Source organism: Chroicocephalus ridibundus, chromosome 5, assembly GCF_963924245.1.
Source record: "Chroicocephalus ridibundus chromosome 5, bChrRid1.1, whole genome shotgun sequence".
Lineage (NCBI taxonomy): Eukaryota > Metazoa > Chordata > Aves > Charadriiformes > Laridae > Chroicocephalus > Chroicocephalus ridibundus.
In genome coordinates, this window is record NC_086288.1 from 78,795,307 (window position 1) to 78,816,915 (window position 21,609).

The 21,609-nt window shown below is 39.1% G+C and overlaps 1 protein-coding gene across 23 annotated transcripts in view; it reads right to left on the reverse strand.

The window, feature by feature from the left end:
* Window positions 1-21,609, reverse strand: part of TENM3 (teneurin transmembrane protein 3) — a 1,409,904-nt gene that overhangs the window by 326,779 nt on the left and 1,061,516 nt on the right. For 21 of the 23 annotated variants that reach the window (XM_063335478.1, XM_063335480.1, XM_063335491.1 and 18 more), the window contains one exon: window positions 1,182-1,484. In XM_063335478.1, coding sequence (XP_063191548.1) covers window positions 1,182-1,413 — 232 coding nt within the window. In that variant the 5' untranslated portion in view covers window positions 1,414-1,484. Of the gene's footprint in view, window positions 1-1,181; window positions 1,485-9,588; window positions 9,703-21,609 lie in introns of those variants that run through there. The other 2 variants (XM_063335483.1, XM_063335484.1) reach the window with 2 other exon arrangements.

Sequence of the window (21,609 nt, forward strand, 5' to 3'; positions counted from 1 at the left end):
CTAATGTAAAGTTATTCTACTTGGAACAAACTAAAACCACCAATGGGGAAAATATTTTTAAGCATTTATAAAGTTAAAACTAAGGACTTCCTCACAGGACAAAGCTTTCTTTTTCTACCCCTAAATCCATTCTTGTTTCTTCATAAAAGAGAAGATAGCTTTATGCAGAAGACTGAGGCATAGGTTCGGTCAGCTCTTGGCCTAGCTTTATCCTTTTAGATAGCTGGTCTGCAGTACTCCATACATTTCATAACTTTTTTTTTTTCCCTCCTTATATTAAGTAGTTTAGTTGTGGAAATATAGAAATGCCAGTTCCAGAGGCTACAAAGTTGAATCCAAGGGTGACGCATAAGTGCTTAACCCTAACTAGAGCCAAGTGCAATTTCCCAGAATCACTGAGGTCCAAAGAAACCTCTTGAGATCATCTTAGTCCAAAACTCTCTGCTAAAGTACGGTCAGCTACAGCAGCTTGCCCAGGACCATATCCAGGCAGGTTTTGAGCGTCTCCAAAGATATTCATATCTCTCATGTCTCTCCATTCCTGGACTCAGAAATTCAACAGTGAGCTCTAGCAATCTGTTAGCATCTGGTTAGATATCAGAGATATCCAGTAAAAAAAAGTCCCCCAACAAACCCAAATGTACAGTGGTCTGTTACTGCCCTTGAGAGCTAAAAGATAAAGACACTGAGCTAATGCATTATTTGTACGCTCATCCACACACACACTGTTTCCCCAAACCTGTTCATAGGGCTTAGGCTTCTTGGAACAGTTGTATTTGGGTTTTTTTGGTTCATTTTGAAGCTATTGACATTTTAGGTATATCGGAGTGGGAAACTTTTAGGCAATCTGTTAATGAGTTGAATTTATGCTGGGGGTCCAGTTTTTAAACTGTAAGGCCTGAATACTTCACATTTGAGTCTGCAATGTTGTCACTGACCCATTGCCCAACATGAGCCATTTACTTAACTTTCCTGTGAATCGTATATTATTTATTTCAAAGACGGTACGTAATGTTTTTCCATCTTTGTAAACTATTTAGGGAGATACAAGTGTACTACGTGTGCAGAATGGCACTAAAACTCATGAAACTGGTATAATAACATATTCCTCGTGCAGCAAGAATGCCTTGTTTACTTGGTACTAATGAATTACACACTCTGAATTAAAACATCTTGCCTACCTTGTCTGGTATACTCATCTGCTTCTCTGTGGACCAAGTCTTTTACCCGGTTTCCATACAGCAACCTAGAGGAATCATGATCAAAAGCTTTCAAGGTTTCACTGGAGCTGTAAGACTTCTGTGTAGGCACTCTGCACTCCTCATTTTCTGCAGAAGAATTTGTATAGCGCCGTTCCTTGTCCCGTCTGCTCTTTGTCAGGGAGCAATAAGGCCTACGTTCCTTCACATCCATACTTCATTCCTTCTCTGCGCACATCAGTCCAGCTTATTTAGAAGTCTTCTCTACATTCAGCTTACATTCACCTATAACAAAATTAGAAAGACAACCACTGATGTGTTACAATGTTCTCTAATTGCTGTGATTGCTTCCTAACTGTCTGGAAGAGAAAGATAGATCTGATCAGCCATAGGTGAGATGCACTTCTGTGACGTTTGCAAGACTTCCCAGAGTTTCATGCATGAGCTATCCTGATCAAAAAAATTAGCAATAAATTTTTGTGAACAACAACACAATACTTCTCATTTTTATACAACAGATCAGAAGATCAAAAGCATATGGAGAACTGGCAGTAAAAAATCATAGCTTTTTCAGCTTTAAGAACACATTACTCGCCTACAGTCTATCTGTAGGTAAGTTGTTGCCTCTTTTTCGGAGAGGGATGCTTTGCTTTAATGACAAGTCTGATTTCCTCCTGCTTGTCGGAAACTTCTGTTTTTAATGCCTGTTTTTGGTATACAGACTTGTACAACTTTTTGTTGTCATTTCTATTCTAAGAAAATTATTCTCATCAAGAACATATACACATAATTGCACCGCAAGCTACTAAAACATTATAGGTGATATGCAGGAAGACTTCCACAAGGCAGTTTATTTCTATTACTATTTATTTTTCTTCACTGTTTCATTCCACTTAATATTCAAAACAAGGCTTCTCAGTTTCATCTCTTGGGTCCTGCACGCTTACCCAAAATATCTTTATTTCTGACAGAGTAAGAAATAGTTTGGAAATTTTGGTTTTGTTTTTTAAGGAAAAGTGCTAAAATAAAGAATATATTTTTTTATATCTTTAAACAGCTGACAAAACATGTAAATGAAGAACAGTTCAGATGATTTTAGTACTTTGCAACTGCACCCAGTAACTGAGGCCCTGATAGTTCTTGTTTAACACCTTAGATATCAGAGTTCTCTCCTTTGTCTCAAGAAGTGCTTTCTCCTGGGTGATCCCCTCAATTTAAAGTACTGAAATACCACAGCTTATTATTTTATGAAGAATTATCAGTCAAGTGCTTCATGATGTAGAATTAAAATGACAGTTGTCATGGTTTAACCCCAGCCAGCAGATAGGACCATGCAGCTGTTCACTCGCTCCCCCTACGTTGGGATGGGGGAGACAATCGGAAGAGTAAAAGTGAGAAAACCCGTGGGTTGAGATAAAGACAGTTTAATAGGTAGAACAAAAGCCACGCACGCAAGCAAAGCAAGGAATTGGCAGGTGCTCAGCCATCTCCAGGAAAGCCGGGCTCCATCACGCCTAACGGTGACTTGGGAAGAGAAATGCCATCACTCCCAACGTCCCCCCTTTCCTTCGTCTTCCCACAGCTTTATACACAGACCATGACGTCCCATGGCATGGAATATCCCTGTGGTCAGTTGGGGTCAGCTGTCCTGGCTGTGTCCCCTCCTGACTTCTTGTGCCCCCCAGCCTGCTCCTGGTGGGGTGAGGAGCCAGAAAAGCCTTGAGAGCTCAGCAACAACCCAAACCACCAGTGCCCTATCACTCTATTCCCATCCCAAATCCAAACCACAGCACTGCACCAGCTGCTAGTAAAAAAAGTTAACTCCATCCCAGCTGAAACCATGACAACAGGCTACAGCACATATCACAAAGCAACAGCCACTTCCATTTGCACTCTGTTCAGCAAAAACAAGGTTGCTTTAGAACTCTTCAACTATTTCATTTTAAACATTTAATATCAAATAAACTAATTAGTTGTCACTCCTTGAAAAGATTTTTAGAGAGTATTTAATTTACTGCAGAAGCGTAATTCAAGTTTGTGAATGGCAGCGTCTTTTATCATTCTGTTTTGAAATTCTCTGAAAAGCTCTTGCATTTCTTGACCTGTGTGAATCTCAATTTAGACTAAAAGACAAAGCTACAAAGCCTTCCATTAAAGCAAACTGTCTTCTATATTTATTACATTTTTCAAATGTTAAGTGGTTAGAAAGAAACTGAAATATTTGTACATGATCAGAAAAAGCAAATTTTTATAAGAGTAGTTTATTAAATTTATGGCTATTTAGATGTCTGCATGCTCATGTGGCACATCTTTTTAATTTATATAAAATACTCAGATTTTAAAATATTTGATTGATTAATGAATGAAAGTTCTTTCCATGTAAAAACATTTTTTGAGACATTTTTATTAACACTAAACTGAATTGTGATTTTAAAAATCATTATTAACAGATACGCACAGGTATTCTTTTGCAGCGTAAAGACTTCACATGGAAGCATATCTCCCCTTTCATCTAAGCATTTCAGGACTTTAAAAAGCCACTAATTCCTAATGTCTCTAAATTGTGCCATGGGAAAACTGACATACACTATTCATCATCAAAGATGAAATAATTTCGATTTTTTTTTCCACGTTTCCAAGCTCCTTTATTATGTCAAAAAACCAAAACCAAAACACCCAGCCAAACCCTTCTTTTGCACAATATGTTGTTACTATACCAAGCTAAAATCCTCAAAGATTTAATCTGTGCTGTAGCATGAGGAAGTACTGGTCTGCTTCCTACGGAAGTCAATGAATTCAATAAAACTTCAAAAGGCAGTTTTCTGGGTTATCTATTGCCTCTCCAGGCAAAGAATGAAAAGGTTAAAAAAATACAAGCTGTTTAATGGCATCTCATTATGGAGACATTTTAACAGTGGTTACACTGTCACAATAATGAAAGACCAGTGGATTTTTTTGTGGGCATTAAAAAAAAAAAAAAATCCTTCAAGATTTAAGAGCCTGATCTTTTTGAATCTGACATTATAGAAAACACCTGTCTACCTTCAGTAATATCTAAAAATAATTAGTATATCTACGTGAGTTGTAGGAAACACTTAACATCCTCGGTCTCATGCCCTTGAAATTATTTCATCAGTGAATGAACACACATATCTGAAAGGAGGAGACAAGAATAAAAGCTATTTAAAGATCTGTCTACAAATAAACGTTCTCTACCATGATCAGAACACAAAGAGAAAGAGAGAACACAAACATATTTGCAGAATACAGAAGGAGATATCAGTGTTAACGTTTAAGCAGTAAGCCAGCAATGACAAGTCAAACAAAGGAAGACTTGCAGATGGCTTTAAAAGAGCTGAACCGTAAGTCTTATTTCTGCGGTGGGATGTTTTACAGTCTCGGGACTGCGCAGGACTGACTGGTCCCCTCAAAAATTCCACCCCCTCCCCCTTTTCAACAACACCTCTCACCCCTAATTTTAGAGAAACATTTTCAGTTATTGAGAAAAACATTTTAAGAAAAAACCCAAACTGTCAGTTACTGCATCTGCTCAGCTCCTTTCTTATAAAGATCACTGTAGTTAAAATATTAACAAGTGTTCCCACTCAAGTCTTCAGATTTAAATGAACCACTGTTGCACAAATTTGAACATATCTCATTTTTCTTCTCCCCTGTCTCCTATAGCATAAAAGCTGCATCCCGGGGGATGGGGGGGGTTACCCGAACGCACTGACTAGCTTTCTTTTACTATATCTTAGAAGAAGCTCAGATGAAATATTGGTAATGAGTACAATACAAACTCAAGGGAACACAGCAACTAATTTGACGCATGGACAGTTTTTTTGACAAATCAGATTAAAATCTTAAACCAAATAAAATTAAATTTATTTTGTGACATGTTACAAAAAACACTTGCCTTCATCTGCAAGTAATTTTTGCCCATATGTCAATATTTATGGTCCATCGAATAGCTTCGCTCCAATTAAATGAAAGAATTTTCATAGAGCAATATTTACAAAGCTATTGAACTACTAACTCACCCACTCACAAAAGGATGTCAGAACAGCCATACTAAATACTGTTGCATGTTGTATTACAATGCTAACGTGAAATGGCCTGCATACACTGAAGAAAATCAAAAAAGCTTTCGCTCTTGCATGCCACTACTTCAAGTTTCTGTCTGATGCTTTTCTAAGTATAAGAACCGAGGATCCTCATCTGTGTCACCGAGCACTGGGATCTCCTGCGACCTCTTCAGTGATCTGCCCAATGTCACGGGCTCCTGGCTGGATTAAACAGGAGAGAGCATGCTGATCACCAGACTGACATATCAGCTCTTATAGACTCATGCCCAGCCCATTTGTGTACATAGCTTAGCTGATGCACCTTCCCAGCATCACTCCAGATTTCAAAAACGGTTCAAAACCCTAAAGTGGAGATGCCTGTTTTTAAACTAATACTTATTTCTTTTAAACTAATACATATTTCTTTTAACTTAATTTACATAGGAAGCAGCAGAACTAGAGAAGCGTTTCTTGTACGTGCCCAGGTCTCGTTGGGACCAGAGAGCTCATTCCCTTATGTGCCAGGCTACTTTGAAGACTTCCAACATCATTCAGCACAACATTTAATTACCAAGTCGGATAAGGTGTGTACAAATAATAATCAGAACAAGTAAATTATCAAAATCCCTTTTTTCACTCAAAATGTCGTAGAGAGCCCAAGTTCAAACCCCAAAACACAGCACAAGACATAACCACACACGTGTCGAAGATGCCGTGGGAGCTTCAATGACTGAAGACTCAGACACAGACAAAGCTGACTGATGCAGAGGTAGAAGTTTTACACCATATTTAAAATTCCTCAGCACAACCTTTCAGCAGTTTCTCTTAATCACCTATTGCAACGTGAAATAGAGTCACTGTAGTGACAAGGAAAAGAACCAGTTGCCCTTTTTTACAATAAAAAAGCCTCAACACTAAAGCCCTCCACTGCAATATAGGAAAAGTACAACAGACATAAAATGTAGTATATATTTTAATTGCCAAGATGTAAACGAGGCATTAGGGTCGTGCTACAAAGTGTTATCTAAAACACCCAGCTGCAACTTTAGCATGCCTGCAGGCCTTCTAAACTGTTATGGAAAATTATTGCATTTAATTCAGCAGCTTCATCTCCGAGTTCCCCAAAGGGTTACTACAGTTTGGCAAGAGGACGGCAATTGTGCCTGACGTACGCAGGGCTCCCTCCCCATCTCTCACTCGGAGAACCTTCTCCCAGCATTAAAGCTGGTTCAGCGAACACCAAGGTAAATGATTAACAAGTCTAAACATACCTCAATGTTTTATGCTCTTTGATATCTAAAAAGCTACATAGGCGCAAAGTAGTAAAAAGAAATAACGAAGTTTCTTTTTTATTTCTTTTAAGAAATAAAGAATATTCTTTATTTCTTTATATACAAATATTTCTTTATTTAAGAAATAAAATATGTTTGCTATCAAAATGAAGAGATAATTGTATAGAAAAGATTATGTCACTGCTAGGGCAGATTTATGGATCTACAGTCGTGTGCATTATATTCCCTTTCAATGTATATATCCATTTTAGAAATCTCAAAAGCAAAAATGGAACTAGTTCTGAGAATAACATGTCATTATTTTAACATATACAGTGCTGGAATAGAAAAGGTTTCAAAAATGAGAGGATAAAACTTGTAGATTTCTCTGTTACAGAAGAACAGTAACAGAGTAAGACATACTGTTCTAAGGATGCCAAACAAGCCCTCTCCTACTCAGCCTCACCAGGAGAAGGAAGAACAAGGAAAGCAGCACGCGGCTCAGAGCAGAACCCTTCTTCCCGAGGCCGGCAGAACTGAGCTGGGGAAGAAACTGTAAGATTACATACCACAACCTTCCCTCCCAACACCTAAATCTAACAATTTAGACATTCCTAAGAACACTAGTATTCCCAGCTGCATTTAAAAGCCTGCATCATTATTACTGAATTACTATCATTATGGAATTACTATTATTTTTATTACTAATTACTATTATTACAAATTAAGAATCATTGATCCTTCCACATTGATCCCTTAATACAATCAGCGTCTGAATGCTTGCTTAGATCGGGAACAAATTTTCCTTCATGATAAACTACCACATACACACAGGCAGTAAAAGAATCATAAGCCTTTTGCGAGAAGAAGCAGGCTTGAACTTCTGTCTGAAATAAGAGCAGAAGATTTTATGGGCTGAAAGTCAAGTCAGTGCCTATTCTCAGCATTGACAACAGTTGCTGAAAATAGCGTTTAAGTAGTGCTGCTGAATAGATACATTAATGCAAGTGTAATTTGTTAATTTTAATCATAATTTCCTTTTAATCTGTAATTTTTATTAATATAAATATTACATTTGTTATGATTTGCACTAGGTATAATACTTGCATGCCTTTTAACAGCAAAAGAACAAAGCAAATTTAGCTGATATATGTAACAAGTAGATTAAAAAGTCTAAGAGTGATATGCAGAAATCAAACAGAAATTAAGGAAATCTCCTGTCCACCAAAAAATACTCACAATTCACACAACTAATCACCCATAAAACCTATTACAAACAAATACTAAGAAAAACTCAAAAGGCATAAAAGAGTGATGAAATTTCCACTTCAATGGCTGATAAAGTGAGATATGTCAGAAATCAACGGAGCTGGAAAAATGACACTTTGAAGAGGTGCTTAGGATGATCTGTAGCCATGGTGTGCCATTAGTCAAACTGATGACTCTTAATACATGGATATTTCAGGTCATCATATCTGGAAACTCACTTCTTAATATTAAAAGTCTGTCTTCCCGCACAGAGACGAGAGAGGATGCATCCGAAGTCAGCATTCTTAAGGGGGAGTGGGAAACAGATGGCCTGCCAGACAAGCAGTTCACAAACTAAAATTTTACAAAAGCCTCCTTAAGTCACTAACTAATCCTACATTTTAGAATTAAATTAAAAATGAAAAAGGAGGAAAAAAAAAATAAAAAGGAAGACCAGTAAAAAATACTGCCTATTCTTCAAGCATTTTTCTGCATCAGGGGAACAAAGCACTCATTATCTACCATCACTACAGAATGTAATGTTAGTAAAAAGTTACTTCACATAGTCTATCTAAAAATCTCAGCTTCATTAGAGACAGAACAAACAACAAATAAACGTATTCTATGTTCATTATAAAAGTTTATTGCAATAAGAGTCAGGAAAATGAGCAAGATAGAGTTCTGCAGGGTCCTGGTTAGTCATAGAGGTTAATGTTTGTGTAACAGTTTTGCTGCCATTACTTAAAATTGAAACCTTTGGGGCAGGGGGGAGAAGGAAAGAAGACTTCACGCCTCCCCTCATATGAGCAGAACGAGATGATGCACTCTTGGTGTTGATGGGAGTGGAGGGAGTACTTTTCCGGATGGCATTTTCCTGCGAGGGTACGAAGCTCCTACAGCAGCATTTGAGATGGAGCTACAGCTATTCCTGCTGGCTGGAAGCCCTGCATGCGGCAAGGCTGAAAACCTTCCGAAGAAAAAACTGAAAATAGCCATAAGTTGGCTACGCAGGGATATGGCCTGGGGCTGTGCTGGCTATTAAATTGCCAAGCAGGCCCTGCAGAAAAACACAACTTGCAAGGAGGGAGGGCTAAAACACTGGATAAATTGCTCTAGATAAACTACTCTGCTTATCTCTTGCATAAACAAGAACAGCCTCCTCAGAGGAACTCAGTACGGGGTTACACTGACAATTTTTGTTCCACCTTGTGAACTCTGATCTCAAGAGGAAATGTCTGACTCTAATCTGAGGGATTTGAATAAGATGTGTTTTTTTCTGAAGGGCTGAGAGAGCTAAGTGAGAACGGGAACACGAAGACCAAAACGAGTGAAATAATGTGGTGTGCTCCTGTAAGGAAAATGACGGTAAGACTACGTGATGGAGAGATGGAGAGGCAGAGGAAGTTAGGAGAGCAGAAATGCTGCAGTATAAAGAGAAAATGAACACCAAAATGAGTTCAGGACAGAAAGTGGAGGCAGAAAAAATAATTAGCATCCAGTACAGCAACACTGGGGACAAGTGATACAGCAAGCCTAGAGAGAGAGAAGAGTCTAAGAGGAAAAACTGAGTGGAGGAAGAGAACAAAGAAAACTTCAGAAGGGAGAAACTTTGTGCCTCATTTACTTCAGAGGAAAGTAATAAATTCTGAGAGAGACAGCACTGGGTAATTCATTATTCAGCAGCAACTAAAAAGGCCTAAATACTTTCCTCCACTCATTTAAACTTGAAATTCATCCTTTATGCCATCAGCTCCTTCCCTTCACCATCCTTTTGACAAGAATTTACCCCCCTCCCTTCTTACTCACCCCATCTCAATGGTCTCTTGATTTATGCAAGTATAAATTCCTTCTTGAACCGTACCTCCCAAGTTTACTTCTGCACCAGCTCAGAGCTCTTCCGCACAGTCCACTTTTGTTCAGGAACAAAGCCACAGAAATCTAGGGAATTTTAAAACTAAAACAAGTGGGGTGGAGAACCTGACACAGGAACAACATGTGAGAAGCCATGAGCATCAGCAAAGGTGCAACAGTCCCCGAGTCCCCAAGCAGAGAGCACAGCACAATGGTTTCTGCATTTCTGTTTGGAGAACAAAGCTATCGGTGTGTCAGCTTCACCATCTGAACAGGCTGTCGATCATTCAACTCCCCCTTCAACAACTCAGAGTTAATTTCAAACAATCTGACAGTAGCGAGGTTTCAAAAATAACACATCTCTCAAGTCACTATAAGGGAAATGAGGTATATTACATGTGACATGCAAGAGCTGGGCATACAGTCGCAGGACTGAGCTGAAAATATCACTGTGAAGGTGTCTGGAAATGAAAGGAGGACCTGCGGAAACTGCAATGAGGATGTCAGTGAGGACACGCAGCAGTGAGAAGAAAGAGCAAAGGGTAGAGCTGAAGCTATTGCTGTGATCGCATGACACAGGATACACATGCACCATCAGCCTCTCTTTCCACGTACAGCTCCTCATTGTCAAAACTGAAATGCCACATAAACAGAGGACATTCACAAAATGGTTTTTCTTTTCACAATGATCTGACGGGTAGCTGGATTCTTCAGTCCCAGTCACACTATAATTAGGATACTGTTGCAGCCTGGAAACCTGGAGAATTATTAGCGACTCACCTCAGTAGAGAGTGACTAGTAAGATGTTTAAGGCACGCTGCCAATTTTTTTAATGCTCAGAACGCTGTTTTGTTCAAACTTAGCCCCTTGCCCCCCTGCCCTGACTTTCCTTCTCAAAACAGCAACAAATCAAAACCACACAGACACAAGCAAGAAAAGTCCCAAACATGACGAAAAATCCCCCCAGAAACATGGGGAGTGCTGTATACTCATCCTGCCACAACATTCATTTACCACTCCTAACACCGTGGAGTGAAAATTTATTAGCTAATGCCTACACAACATGCAGTAAAGCACTGTGTAACTTGATTAAGTTTACATTAGCAATCCCTACTAGTGTATTTAACTATCCCGTCTATTCAGACTGTATCAGCTGTCATGTCTCCCTATATACTCCCCAGTTTCCTGCGTCTCTCTCTGCACAAGCTGTATCTTCTTGTCACAACCTCTAATTGTCTCTTCTTCAGTACTAGCCAACATCAGCAGACAGGAAAGGCTGGAGGTTGTTTGCCCTGCTGGATTCACTTCCTTGCCATAATCCCCGTTCTACCTCTCTTTCAAACCATCCCTTTCAAAGCATCACATTTTTAGCCTTACCTTAAAGGTCGTACAAAAACTCTTTCTCCTATAATCACCCCATTCCGCTCCTACCTCCCAGGTTTTGTCTCCAATTTCAACAGAACTAAGACTTTGATTAGGGCAAACAAAAGAATAATGCATTTTAAAATAAGTCCCTTTGGCTAACTGTGTGAGACACAAGATTTCCCACACCACTTAGCAATTTTGTTCAAAGGACCATGTTTCTCTCTGAGAGTGTCCACACAGCCTGCTCTGGCATGGCCCTAGCTGGCTAACAGCCAAAATCCTCTCTGTTTAGTTAAAGAACAAACAATTAACCTTTAATAAATGCAAAGCTGGGGACGTACCCAAAGAACTACCTCAAACCGACCTCCTCTTTTGCTGGTGTGTGTTACCTGTAGGTGAGGCACCCAGCTGCGCTTCCACATGCCCAATTTCTACCGCAGGGTTGCAGCCGGGCTGCTGCCGGCAGAGCCCAATGCCGGCACCCAGTCCACTGCGCTCATGTCTCTGAGAGAAACCAGTCTCGACTTGTAAAGAATGCTTCATTGCCTGAAGATCCCAATTTTGCAAGAGGAAAAAAAAAAAAAAAGTACAAGCTTCTACACTAAGTGTTGAGCAGCTTCACATTATGCTTTGGGAGGGGAGGGAAGTTGCTTCTTTAAACCTTTCAATTCCCCACTTAAGATACACTCAGAATTTCTTAGTACAATCATTGATTAAAAGTCCTTCTAACTAAAGCAACAATTCACTTCAGCAACCAATCTCAAGGTGACCTTTAAAGGATGGGCAACTTCTCTCCTTTAAAAAAGTCTCTTAATAAAATAAATGGAAAGTTAAACGCGAAACACATGGGCAATTAACTGTAACTGAATAATGAAAATATTTAACAATTATCAACGAAATCCTTTTTGATTTAATATGAGTTTGTAGAGAAGCTCCATGGTTCAGTTAGACCGGAACTAAACTGTGGGTAATTGTATTTCTTACCAAGTAAGTTTAGCAAGCACAGGTGCAAGACAAAGCCAGGAACACTGCAGGCTTCGGAGCATTTACAAGGACAAGGAAAGCACCAGCAGAAGGAGGAAGAGAATCTTTCCCACAGTGACAGTCAAGATGCCCCAGACAAGTCCATACGTACCACCTGGGTGGATGAGCAGGCAGTTTGATTTCCATCCTGTTTCAAATATTTCTAATTCCGTTTTAATACAAAACATAGAGTGGAACTATCACTAATTCATTATTTGCATGGCCTTATACCTAATACGAAACTATGTGTGATTTTCTTACTCTCTAGTTAAGGACATAGACGCCATACCATTATAGGCTCTTCCAAGCATTAACTTTTTCCTGAATTGTCTTGAGGTATTTTTTTGTGGGAACAGAAAGAGGGTACGAGATGCATTCACAAGATGAAGGCAGGATCTGGAAAGTTTCTTGATGTACACAATGGAGTAGAGAGGGTCACATCCATCCTAAAGTGAAGGACCCTGTGGCATAGTAGGACATCCGAGAAGTTCCCTCAACTGCGTTAGCTACATTCAGAAGCATTTAAACTTTTAGGAAAATTCTGATCTTTCTCTCCTACTGCTGATGGGTGGGCTAGGACTGAAGAAATGCAGGCATCAGAAAAGGGAGAAAACACCCGGTACCTGCACCTGAGCTTGGCGGCATCAAAATCTTGTCTCTGTATTTACACAGCCGAGGAGCACACTTAAAACGTACAGTACTGACAGATCCAGTCTGCACTGAAAAGTTTGGCCAACATAGTTGAATTTACTACAAGCCATAGCTTAAGCTAGCAAAATTTAATGTGCAGATGCAGCGATGCTGGCAGAAGAGTGCACTTTTAAAACCACTGATGTAGATAAGCCCTGAGACTGGAGCCGGTCTGATGAATATCATAGGCTCTTAACGCATCCAGGTGAAAGGATAAGCACACCCAGCAGGGCGATTGAAGGGGTTCACACCACTCGGCTATCATCATCTCCGGACATACTCATCTTCTGGGGGGGTCTCATTCAGCTGGGAACAACGAATGGGCGACTCCACACCTCCAATTCACGCACAGACTGCTTTGTTGTGCTGCACGGAGCTGTCGGGGAGGATTAGTGATACAATTTGTGTGTGTCTAAGTTAATTGGGGTTTCCGAGAAGCAGGTGTCAGAAAGAAAAGTATTTAACATAGGATATACACCAGTATTTGGGGAGTTTATCTTTCATATGGGGGAACAGGAAGGATAAAGGAAATCTTAATATTCCTTTACATTAGTTAGGATCTCCATTTACCTGAATTTAAGCATATGCAATATATATTAATATTTATTTGTGAGAGAATTAAAAATTCTCACACGCAGACAGCAAGTAGTGCAAACAAAAAAAAAACCAAACCCAACAAGCCCAGAAACACCAAGCAGAGCTGTAATAGAGACAGACTTGCACAGAGAGTTTGAAACAGTGATGGAGACTAGAGCAAAGCAGGTGAGAGAGAGATTGCAAAGGTGAGGAGACGTTTTATAGCTCTGTGGCCTGACTAGGCACAGAACCATCAGATCTTGCTTCCCTAATGCCTAAAAAGCTTAATTGAGCATGACAAATATAGTGAAATGTGTACATGTGCATATAAATACGTATACATGTAAAATAAATGTTACATATATGCAAATATATAAAAAAAATAAAAAAAACTATGAAGGACATATTGTGGGGAAAATATTATAAGAAGTCATCTTCTTTTGAATCTAAAAATAACAAAACCCACTACGTAGCTAACTTAAGATAAGCCAGGTTGGGAAATTTAAGTTACTAATTTGACTACCTTCAGCAATTTTATATTCCAAAACACTTTAATGCTGATAATTTGTCTCTTCACAATAATGGATTCTTTATGGTAAAAGTGACCAAACAAAGATAACTAGGAAGTACTGGAGGAAGGAGCAAGGCAAGAATGTTCTTAGAACTACGTAAGTTCAGTTTTTAAATAGTCTCTCTTCCCCCTCCCCTCAAAAAGAAAAGTGGGAATCTCCCCTATCCAAATAGACATGGCTGAAAATTTTTAAATTTAGGTGACACAGCAATTAGTCAGATGTGCAAAATGCCATCGTGGAGATAAATTCTACGCTGGTTTTGAAGCTAGAAAAACATAAAACTGTAATTGCCTCCAAATTCCTTTTATCTATTTACTCAATTAAAATGAAATTTACTATGGAAACAAAACCAGCATCTCTAGCTAGTAATAACTATGTATTGCTCTGTATTGTCTTACCTGTTATCCCCACAGGGCTGTGTTCCTGTGTACCTAAAGGAGAAATTAGTAGCTTTTGGCAGAAATGCCAAATTTATCAGGAGCTGCTGCCTCAAAAGAGGAAAAGTTCTGTCTATCAGCAAGTCAAACACGTTGCTGTGAGGCTGAATCTACCAGCTCCTGTTTAAAGCATTTAGTTACCTTTCACAACAACATGGCAACAACAACAAAAACACTACTGGCTGGTACATGACTCTGGTTTAAAGGGTGCTGACTGTCCTGCAGAATTGTTAAATTAGAGATTGTGTCACAGTGATTCAGTAACAGCAACAACTTAAAGAACTAATGAAGTGGTATCTTACCTCACTGGGATGTCAGTCCTGAAAGCTTAAGCCCTCTGGTTCAGTGTGCACCACGCTCGTGGTAGGACACAACACAGTTTTCTTAGAATTCAATCTGTCAGTCCCGATTTCTGAACGCGTTATCCATGAAATCATGAAGCAGGTTGGCTTCGTCAAATGAGACATAATTCAGATTCACAAAGTACTGTTTGCCAGAATCCCAGTGATAAAATTACAGAGCCTGTGGTCTTGTGCAACAACAGGGAAAAAAAAAAAAAAAAAAAAGACTTGGGAGTCTTTTGGGGGAGTCTATGTTCTCCCCGTTGACTGAAGAGGAAGCCAACCGGATTTGGCAGATGCTTACAAGAAATTCAGTGTAAAACTTATTTAAAAAGAAAATAAATCACACAGAACAGCTTTTCTTGTTGTTTTTTGGTTTTTGTTTTTTTTTTTTTTTTAAATGAGGGGAAATAGCAACCATAACAGCGTTCCCTTCCCTCCTCTCCCCTTTAGCAGATGCCCCTGGGGGTTTGAACAGCCATCTAAGAGGAGCGAACCAGTCCTCCAGCGCTCCACCACCCAGTGGGCCTGAAGGAACATGGAGAGGACCATCCCACGCTTCTCCTGCTGAGGCTGGGCCGTGGTGTGGCCGTAGGGGAGACACGAAGCCAGGAGAGCCACAAGGAAGAGATGGATAGGGCTTGCAGAAAACGAGGAGACTACCTTTTCTCCTTAGTCAGCATTAGCTTATTACTTGTATCTACTTTGTTTTGTCATTAAAAAAAAAAAAAGAAATAAAAATCTTTTTTAGCCAGGTTTAAATAAGAAGTTTCTGACCTGCAGCGATTACTTCAGTCAGCCTGTTTGAGTGCATTTGGTAGTGTTGACCGACATGGTTCTCTCTGACAGGAAATATGAGCCAGATGCTGATGACTTCAGAAAGCTTTAATCTAATTATATTTCTATATACGAAGTAGCCCAATAAATATGATTCTTGCCAACGCTAGTGAAAGGCCAGAGGCTTTGCGCTGACCTGGCAGCACAGGGTCTCGGGAGCTGACTGGGGTTGTCTTGACCTGAGGTGATCGAGCACGGCCTGTCCCTGAAAACATTGTGGGGAACGTCTGACGCCCCACAGGCTACAATAAAACATATAAAAACAGCCCCAGGTGGGGCCAAGATCAAGAAGGAAGCCAGCCCCACTGTGAACATTGTGCTGCCTGGGGCGGAGGGCAGGGAATGCTGGGGACCGCCTGGAAACACCCCTCCACACACGCGGCCACCATTTTGTTCCCCCTCACAACCCAGCGGAACACCAAAGTGGGGTAGGCACTCGGAAGTTTTTGTTTAACAGTTTTAAATGTATTACTGAAGAGGCTTTTCTACATTCTGTGGGCTATCAGACTGCTAAAACATTAACCGGACTAAATTCTTAGTTCTTTATCTATGGCATGTGCCCTTTTATCTTAAGAAGATTTGGAGCGTATCAATAAAGCGCATCTTCCCAGCCACAAGGAACAGCTTTTAAAAGCAAACGGAGAACTGTAAAAGCTTTGGAAGATTTTTAAAAAACTGGGGGTCCTGAGAGCTACAGATCATTAGTTCTCCTGCCACTTTCCACTGCTTTTTCCTTACTCTCTCTGTACGCAAAACCTTTGTCTTCAGGAACGTGTAGTAGAGAGTAACAATAATAATGGGTGCTGCCACACCAGCTCTCACTTCGGCAATAGCCTCTGACTAACGAGTGTTCATCATAGGACACTAATGACATGCATGCTAAATCACAGCATAATTATTGCACGCTGCATCCAAGTGCTCACTTTCCATATCCGTAATAAGCATCAATAGTTTTCAGAATTAAAAAAAAAAAAAAAAAAAAAAGGAGAAGAAACTTTGGAAAATATAGTATTAAATCTGACCTACTGAAACGAAAGAATTTTAAACATCACATCATTAACAGCTAACTACTTCAAGGAAACTATAAACACTCTGTATTTTAAGTAAGCAAAACTCTACACGACATCAAGAGAAGCCTTACCTTCCACCACATATCAGTTATAACCAAAACAATCTTATTGCCTATCTTTGTTTGAAGTACCTTTTACTACTATGGGAATTGGTTTATTTGTTTAGCTGGATAGGTAATTTATATATCTAGTAATTATATTATGGGTTAAAAGATCTGCTTTATTACTATCACTGTAATTGACTCACAAAGATTACTTGCTGAAACAGCGAACGCTTTTTCATGGAGCTTCTTTGTTCCGTTACTGAATAAGACCTGTGATTAATATTAACCTTTATTCCAACACAGATCCTTATGAAGGTAAGGGGAAAATATTCTATTTCATGATCCTTTGGAAGAATCTGCCCTCTCTCCCACAGACCTTAAACCACCCAAATTCCCAGAGACAGTTTTGTGAAATGTATCCTTTGATGAGCTTCAAAATCAGGCATTTTCGCACAAAAAAACCCCAAACTCCTGTCTCTATACTCTGCTGCTGCCACCGTCGCTAACGATTAGAAGCTTTCAGCACCGTGAATAATTCAGAATCTCATCTGTTCCTTTCAGTGTAAAGACAACGTTGAGAGAAAAAGGTCACTTTTTTTCTCCTTCCAACCACTGACTTTTCCATCCCAGCACTGGTCCGATCGCATGATACACCTAGTGTTTGACATGCATCCCCTGACAGCTTCTTAGCAGCAGTTAGTCTGTTTAGCTTAGAGTACAAAAATAATAGGAGCACAAAGGAATGACAAGTTTCAGCGGTTATACACGCAGTACCAGCACTCATGTTTGTGTAGTTATTTCAGATACTTGATGTACAGTAGGCCTGTGTTTAATTATAAAATAGACAGATGTCAGCATACATATTGTAACCAGGCAATCTGGCACTGATGCACAGAAACAGTGGTACTTGAAAAACATTTATTAAAAATAAAGATGAGCACTATAATCACCTGTTTTCCAAAGACTAACACTTGAGAATACTCCCCTTCAGGCCTTTTTGAAAAGACTGTAAATTCACTGCCACTTTCTCTTTCATCTCCTGATTAAAAAGCGTAAGGCTGTCAATATATACACATACAGGTTTATTTGAAATAATAAAGTGATAAGATTATAGAGCCTGCATTTTTTTGCAACAACAGAAAATATGCAGGTTTATTTGAAAGTGGTATCTGTCAGAGCAAGACAGATTTAGGCAATATAGTATTTAAGGGATTAATTTCTGTTTACTTGAATCTTCTCCTCCCTTCACTGAAATTATAACCTTTTTTTAGGCCAAGAAAGCTTGTTTTAAATACATATGTGAAGGATCTGTATTACAGCAAACGCTTCATTTTCCAAATTTTAACTTGAATTTCACTGAACTCCAACACACACCCAATTGAAGGCTGCTGAACTGAACCACGAGTTTGTGTCTAACCATGAAGAAAGCTAGAGTATTCTTTGATACTCAAAAAAAAAAAAATCTGCCAGTTAATACAGCAGAGCATAGCATCTAAGTATTTCTACCCATCTATTTCATTCTTTTCTTCCTCTGGCTGAAATCAACTTGATGGTCAAGGAAGATAACCACCTAAGGGAGAATGAAAGATTACGATCCTTCCCCTCTCAAATAAAAAAAAAAACATTAAAAAACCAAACCCCAAACCCTCTACGCAGGGAACAAACCACCCCCCTCCCCAATTCCTAGTGTTTAAATAAGGTCTAGCAGGTTGAGGGGTTTGTTACCTGACATCTTTTCCCCATTTCCTTCCTTCTTGCCAAATAACTTTAGATATATCACAAAATGTCAAATTTGGTCTCCCAAAGGAGTTTTCAATGTCTTTATTATAGAGATCAATGAAGTCCTCTGTCAGACTTCAGCAGAAAGAATACGAGCGCTCTATCCTGAGGAGGGTAACCTTTCTCCCAAGCATCCTTCACTCAGAACCACCTCCCCACACACCTCCCCAAACATGGCTAATAATGAACAATTTAACAAAAAATAAACAAAACAAAACAAACAATCAAAAAAAAACCCCAAAAAACCCCAACAAACCACACAACAAAAAACAGTGTGCACTTACTCACCTGCTATAAATTTTGGTCTAATATTTTCTTGAGAAAAAAACCAGAACTAGATATTTATCATTCTGAGAACAGGACAAAGCCTCTGTTTCTAATTTAAAAGTTCCCTAAACATCTCAATTCTACACAGACTGTCAGAAGCATGCTGCATGAAGAGCCAAAAGTGGTTATAAACTTCCCACCTCCCAAATGCTGCACGTCTGCAACCTCCCATTGCAAACATCCTGTGTAACACTGAGTAATCAGTGCATTTGAAGTTCTTGGTCATTTTGTATGACTCTCTCTGTATCTCTAAAAACAATTACATTAATACCATGTGTAAGTCTGGGTTATGTCAGGTAGTAAAGGATTCTAATAAATGTGTGGGCTCCTTTGCACAATTGTAGGGTAACAAGATATTCTTAGGTGTCTGGTAAAGGGAGTGATTCAAGCATGTGTTTCTATGGTAGAATTTACGTATACTAGATACACATTCTAAACGTTACATCAATTTTTACAAGCTTAAGAAAAGGAATATTAATTTTTATTTTTTAAAAATTCAGGCAGGTATGCTGCCTGTATATTTGACAGAGAGGGAGAACACCGGGAGCTCTTCAGATAGATGACTGTAAGGCTACCCTCCTACCAATTAACAGAGCGGCTACTGCACTTAGCGATGGCAATAATACAAGCTGCAGTCCACAAAAGGCAGCTGCAGGCTCTCCTTAGCCACGCAACCCACAGAATCCTTTAGATTGGAAAAGACCTCTAAGACCATTGACTCCAACCATTACCCTAACACTGCCAAGTAACCACTAACCCATGGCCCTCAGCACCACATCTACACGTCTTTTAAATGCCTCCAGGCACGGCGACTCCATCACTTCCCTGGGCAGCCTGTTCCAATGCTTGGCAACCCTTTTGGGAAAGAAATTTTTCCTGATATCCAATCTAAACCTCCCCCGGCACAACTTGAGGCCGTTTCCTCTCATCCGAAACAAACACTGAAGTCTTACAAGCCAGCCTGCCTCTTCAGGACAAAAGACCTCCCTACAGGCCATGGCAGAGTAGGACAGACCAGCATACAGGAGGCATACAGGTTCCGCAACTTGCTGCAGCTATTTAGCTTTTACAGACAAAAGACAATAAAGAATAAGGTAAACGCAATATAGACGATGTCCAACAGATCAACAGGCACAGCAGCTCCCATTTAGAACAAGACTTTTAACTAAGAAATTGAAGTAATTAACTCCTTTATCCCAATATTTTGTCTCAAGCCAGTAACAACCAACATCACTGTGCTCTGTACAACTTTTGGTGATTTTCCTTGTTGGGAACAGAGTCAAAGTTTGGGTTTCTCCCACTTCTACTGGTGAAGTATGGAAGGAATCTGACCAGCAAAGCAGACAAAGCATTTCATTCAATGCAATAAATTTAAATAAAATTTCTACCAGCAGGTTTTACTGTCCAGCTCAAAGCCCTGTCCTTCTGGGCTGCTGCGATGAACAGCGATAACCAGTGCGCATGAACATGAATTTTTTTGGCAGGACTTGCCACCAGTAATCTTCCCAACGTACCATATTGAAAAAGGAAGGCAAACGAAAATGAAGAGCTAAGAATTTATCTTCAGCTGTAAACAAGAAATACCAGTTGGTATAATGACTGTCGTATGCAATTCATTTATGGTGTTATATCCCTCATGCCAACAAGCACCAATGTAAATTGTAGTAAGAAAAAAATCAATTAAATATTTCTAATTTCTATTTCTAATTCAATTCTAAATATTTCTAAAACACAGCCAGCACATATAATAGAAGTATTAATGTGAGACACTACCAATTTTAATAGAGTTTTTAGGTTTTTTACATCTCAAGTGTGGCATTTTTGAAAGAAACATCTAGGAAATATGCACAACTGTCAGTAACAAGTCAAACCAAGTAAAGCATCACTCCTAAGTTTTGAAGTAATCTGAAAATAGTGATGAATGATGGAAGACACCTACATGAAAGATTTGCATCGTTAATTGTTTTAAAGTTTGTAAGTTCAGTGAATGCATTGTCAACACGAAATCTTAAATAAATATTTGTATTTAAGTTGTTATTTGTCAGATTCCCATTGTCTCTGCCTAATATGTTCGCACTTTGAATTGTGTGCTGAAAAATGGAAGAACTTCAACAAATTAATTGCTTGTCACTTTTTGCTAAGATCATTAAAGCTTATTCGTAGCAGTAAAAAACATTGCTCATTAATTTTTATTGGAGGGGGGAGGAGGGAGGAAGAGGGCACTATGGTCCAGGCTCAGAGGAAAGTAGGCATTAAATAAAAAAAAAAGGTAACAAATGGATTTTTGGAACGCGTACCCAGCCATACGCTGCTAAACCTGCTATCACATATATGCTTAATCTTACTACAGTGAGGAGTCTACTGTCTGGAACAAAATTACACATACAATTTTCAAGGTCACACACTTATGCATATGAGTTAGCCTATCGCGGTGAAAAAATTGTCTTGCGTGCTGAATGATTTACATTCCGGTATTCCAATTTTAAATAAGCCTTGACAACTCACCTTAGAGTGATTAGTCAGAATCTCAGAATTCGCGATGAGTATGAAAAAAAAAACCAAAACGATTGTTTGTAACATACTGTATGAAAACTATCTATAATTACCCTGGCTGTTTCTTTCATGGCTATTTAATTGCCTCCCATAATCATTTACAATCCACATGCAGCTGTGCATTCTATATATAAAAAAAAAATATTCTTGAACAGAATTGTATGAAACTGTCCAAAGCACATAATACAAAGCCCCTAATATTTTCATATCTAGCTGTTCAGGTTCCTATGGTGCCTCTCAAGAGTTTTCCAAATACAGTTTTTCACGGCAACAGAGCAAACCTAGTTGACAACACAGATTAAGATTTATGACAAATTTTCCCTTTTTTAGGAGTTGTATTACAAACAACTACATAAAAAACA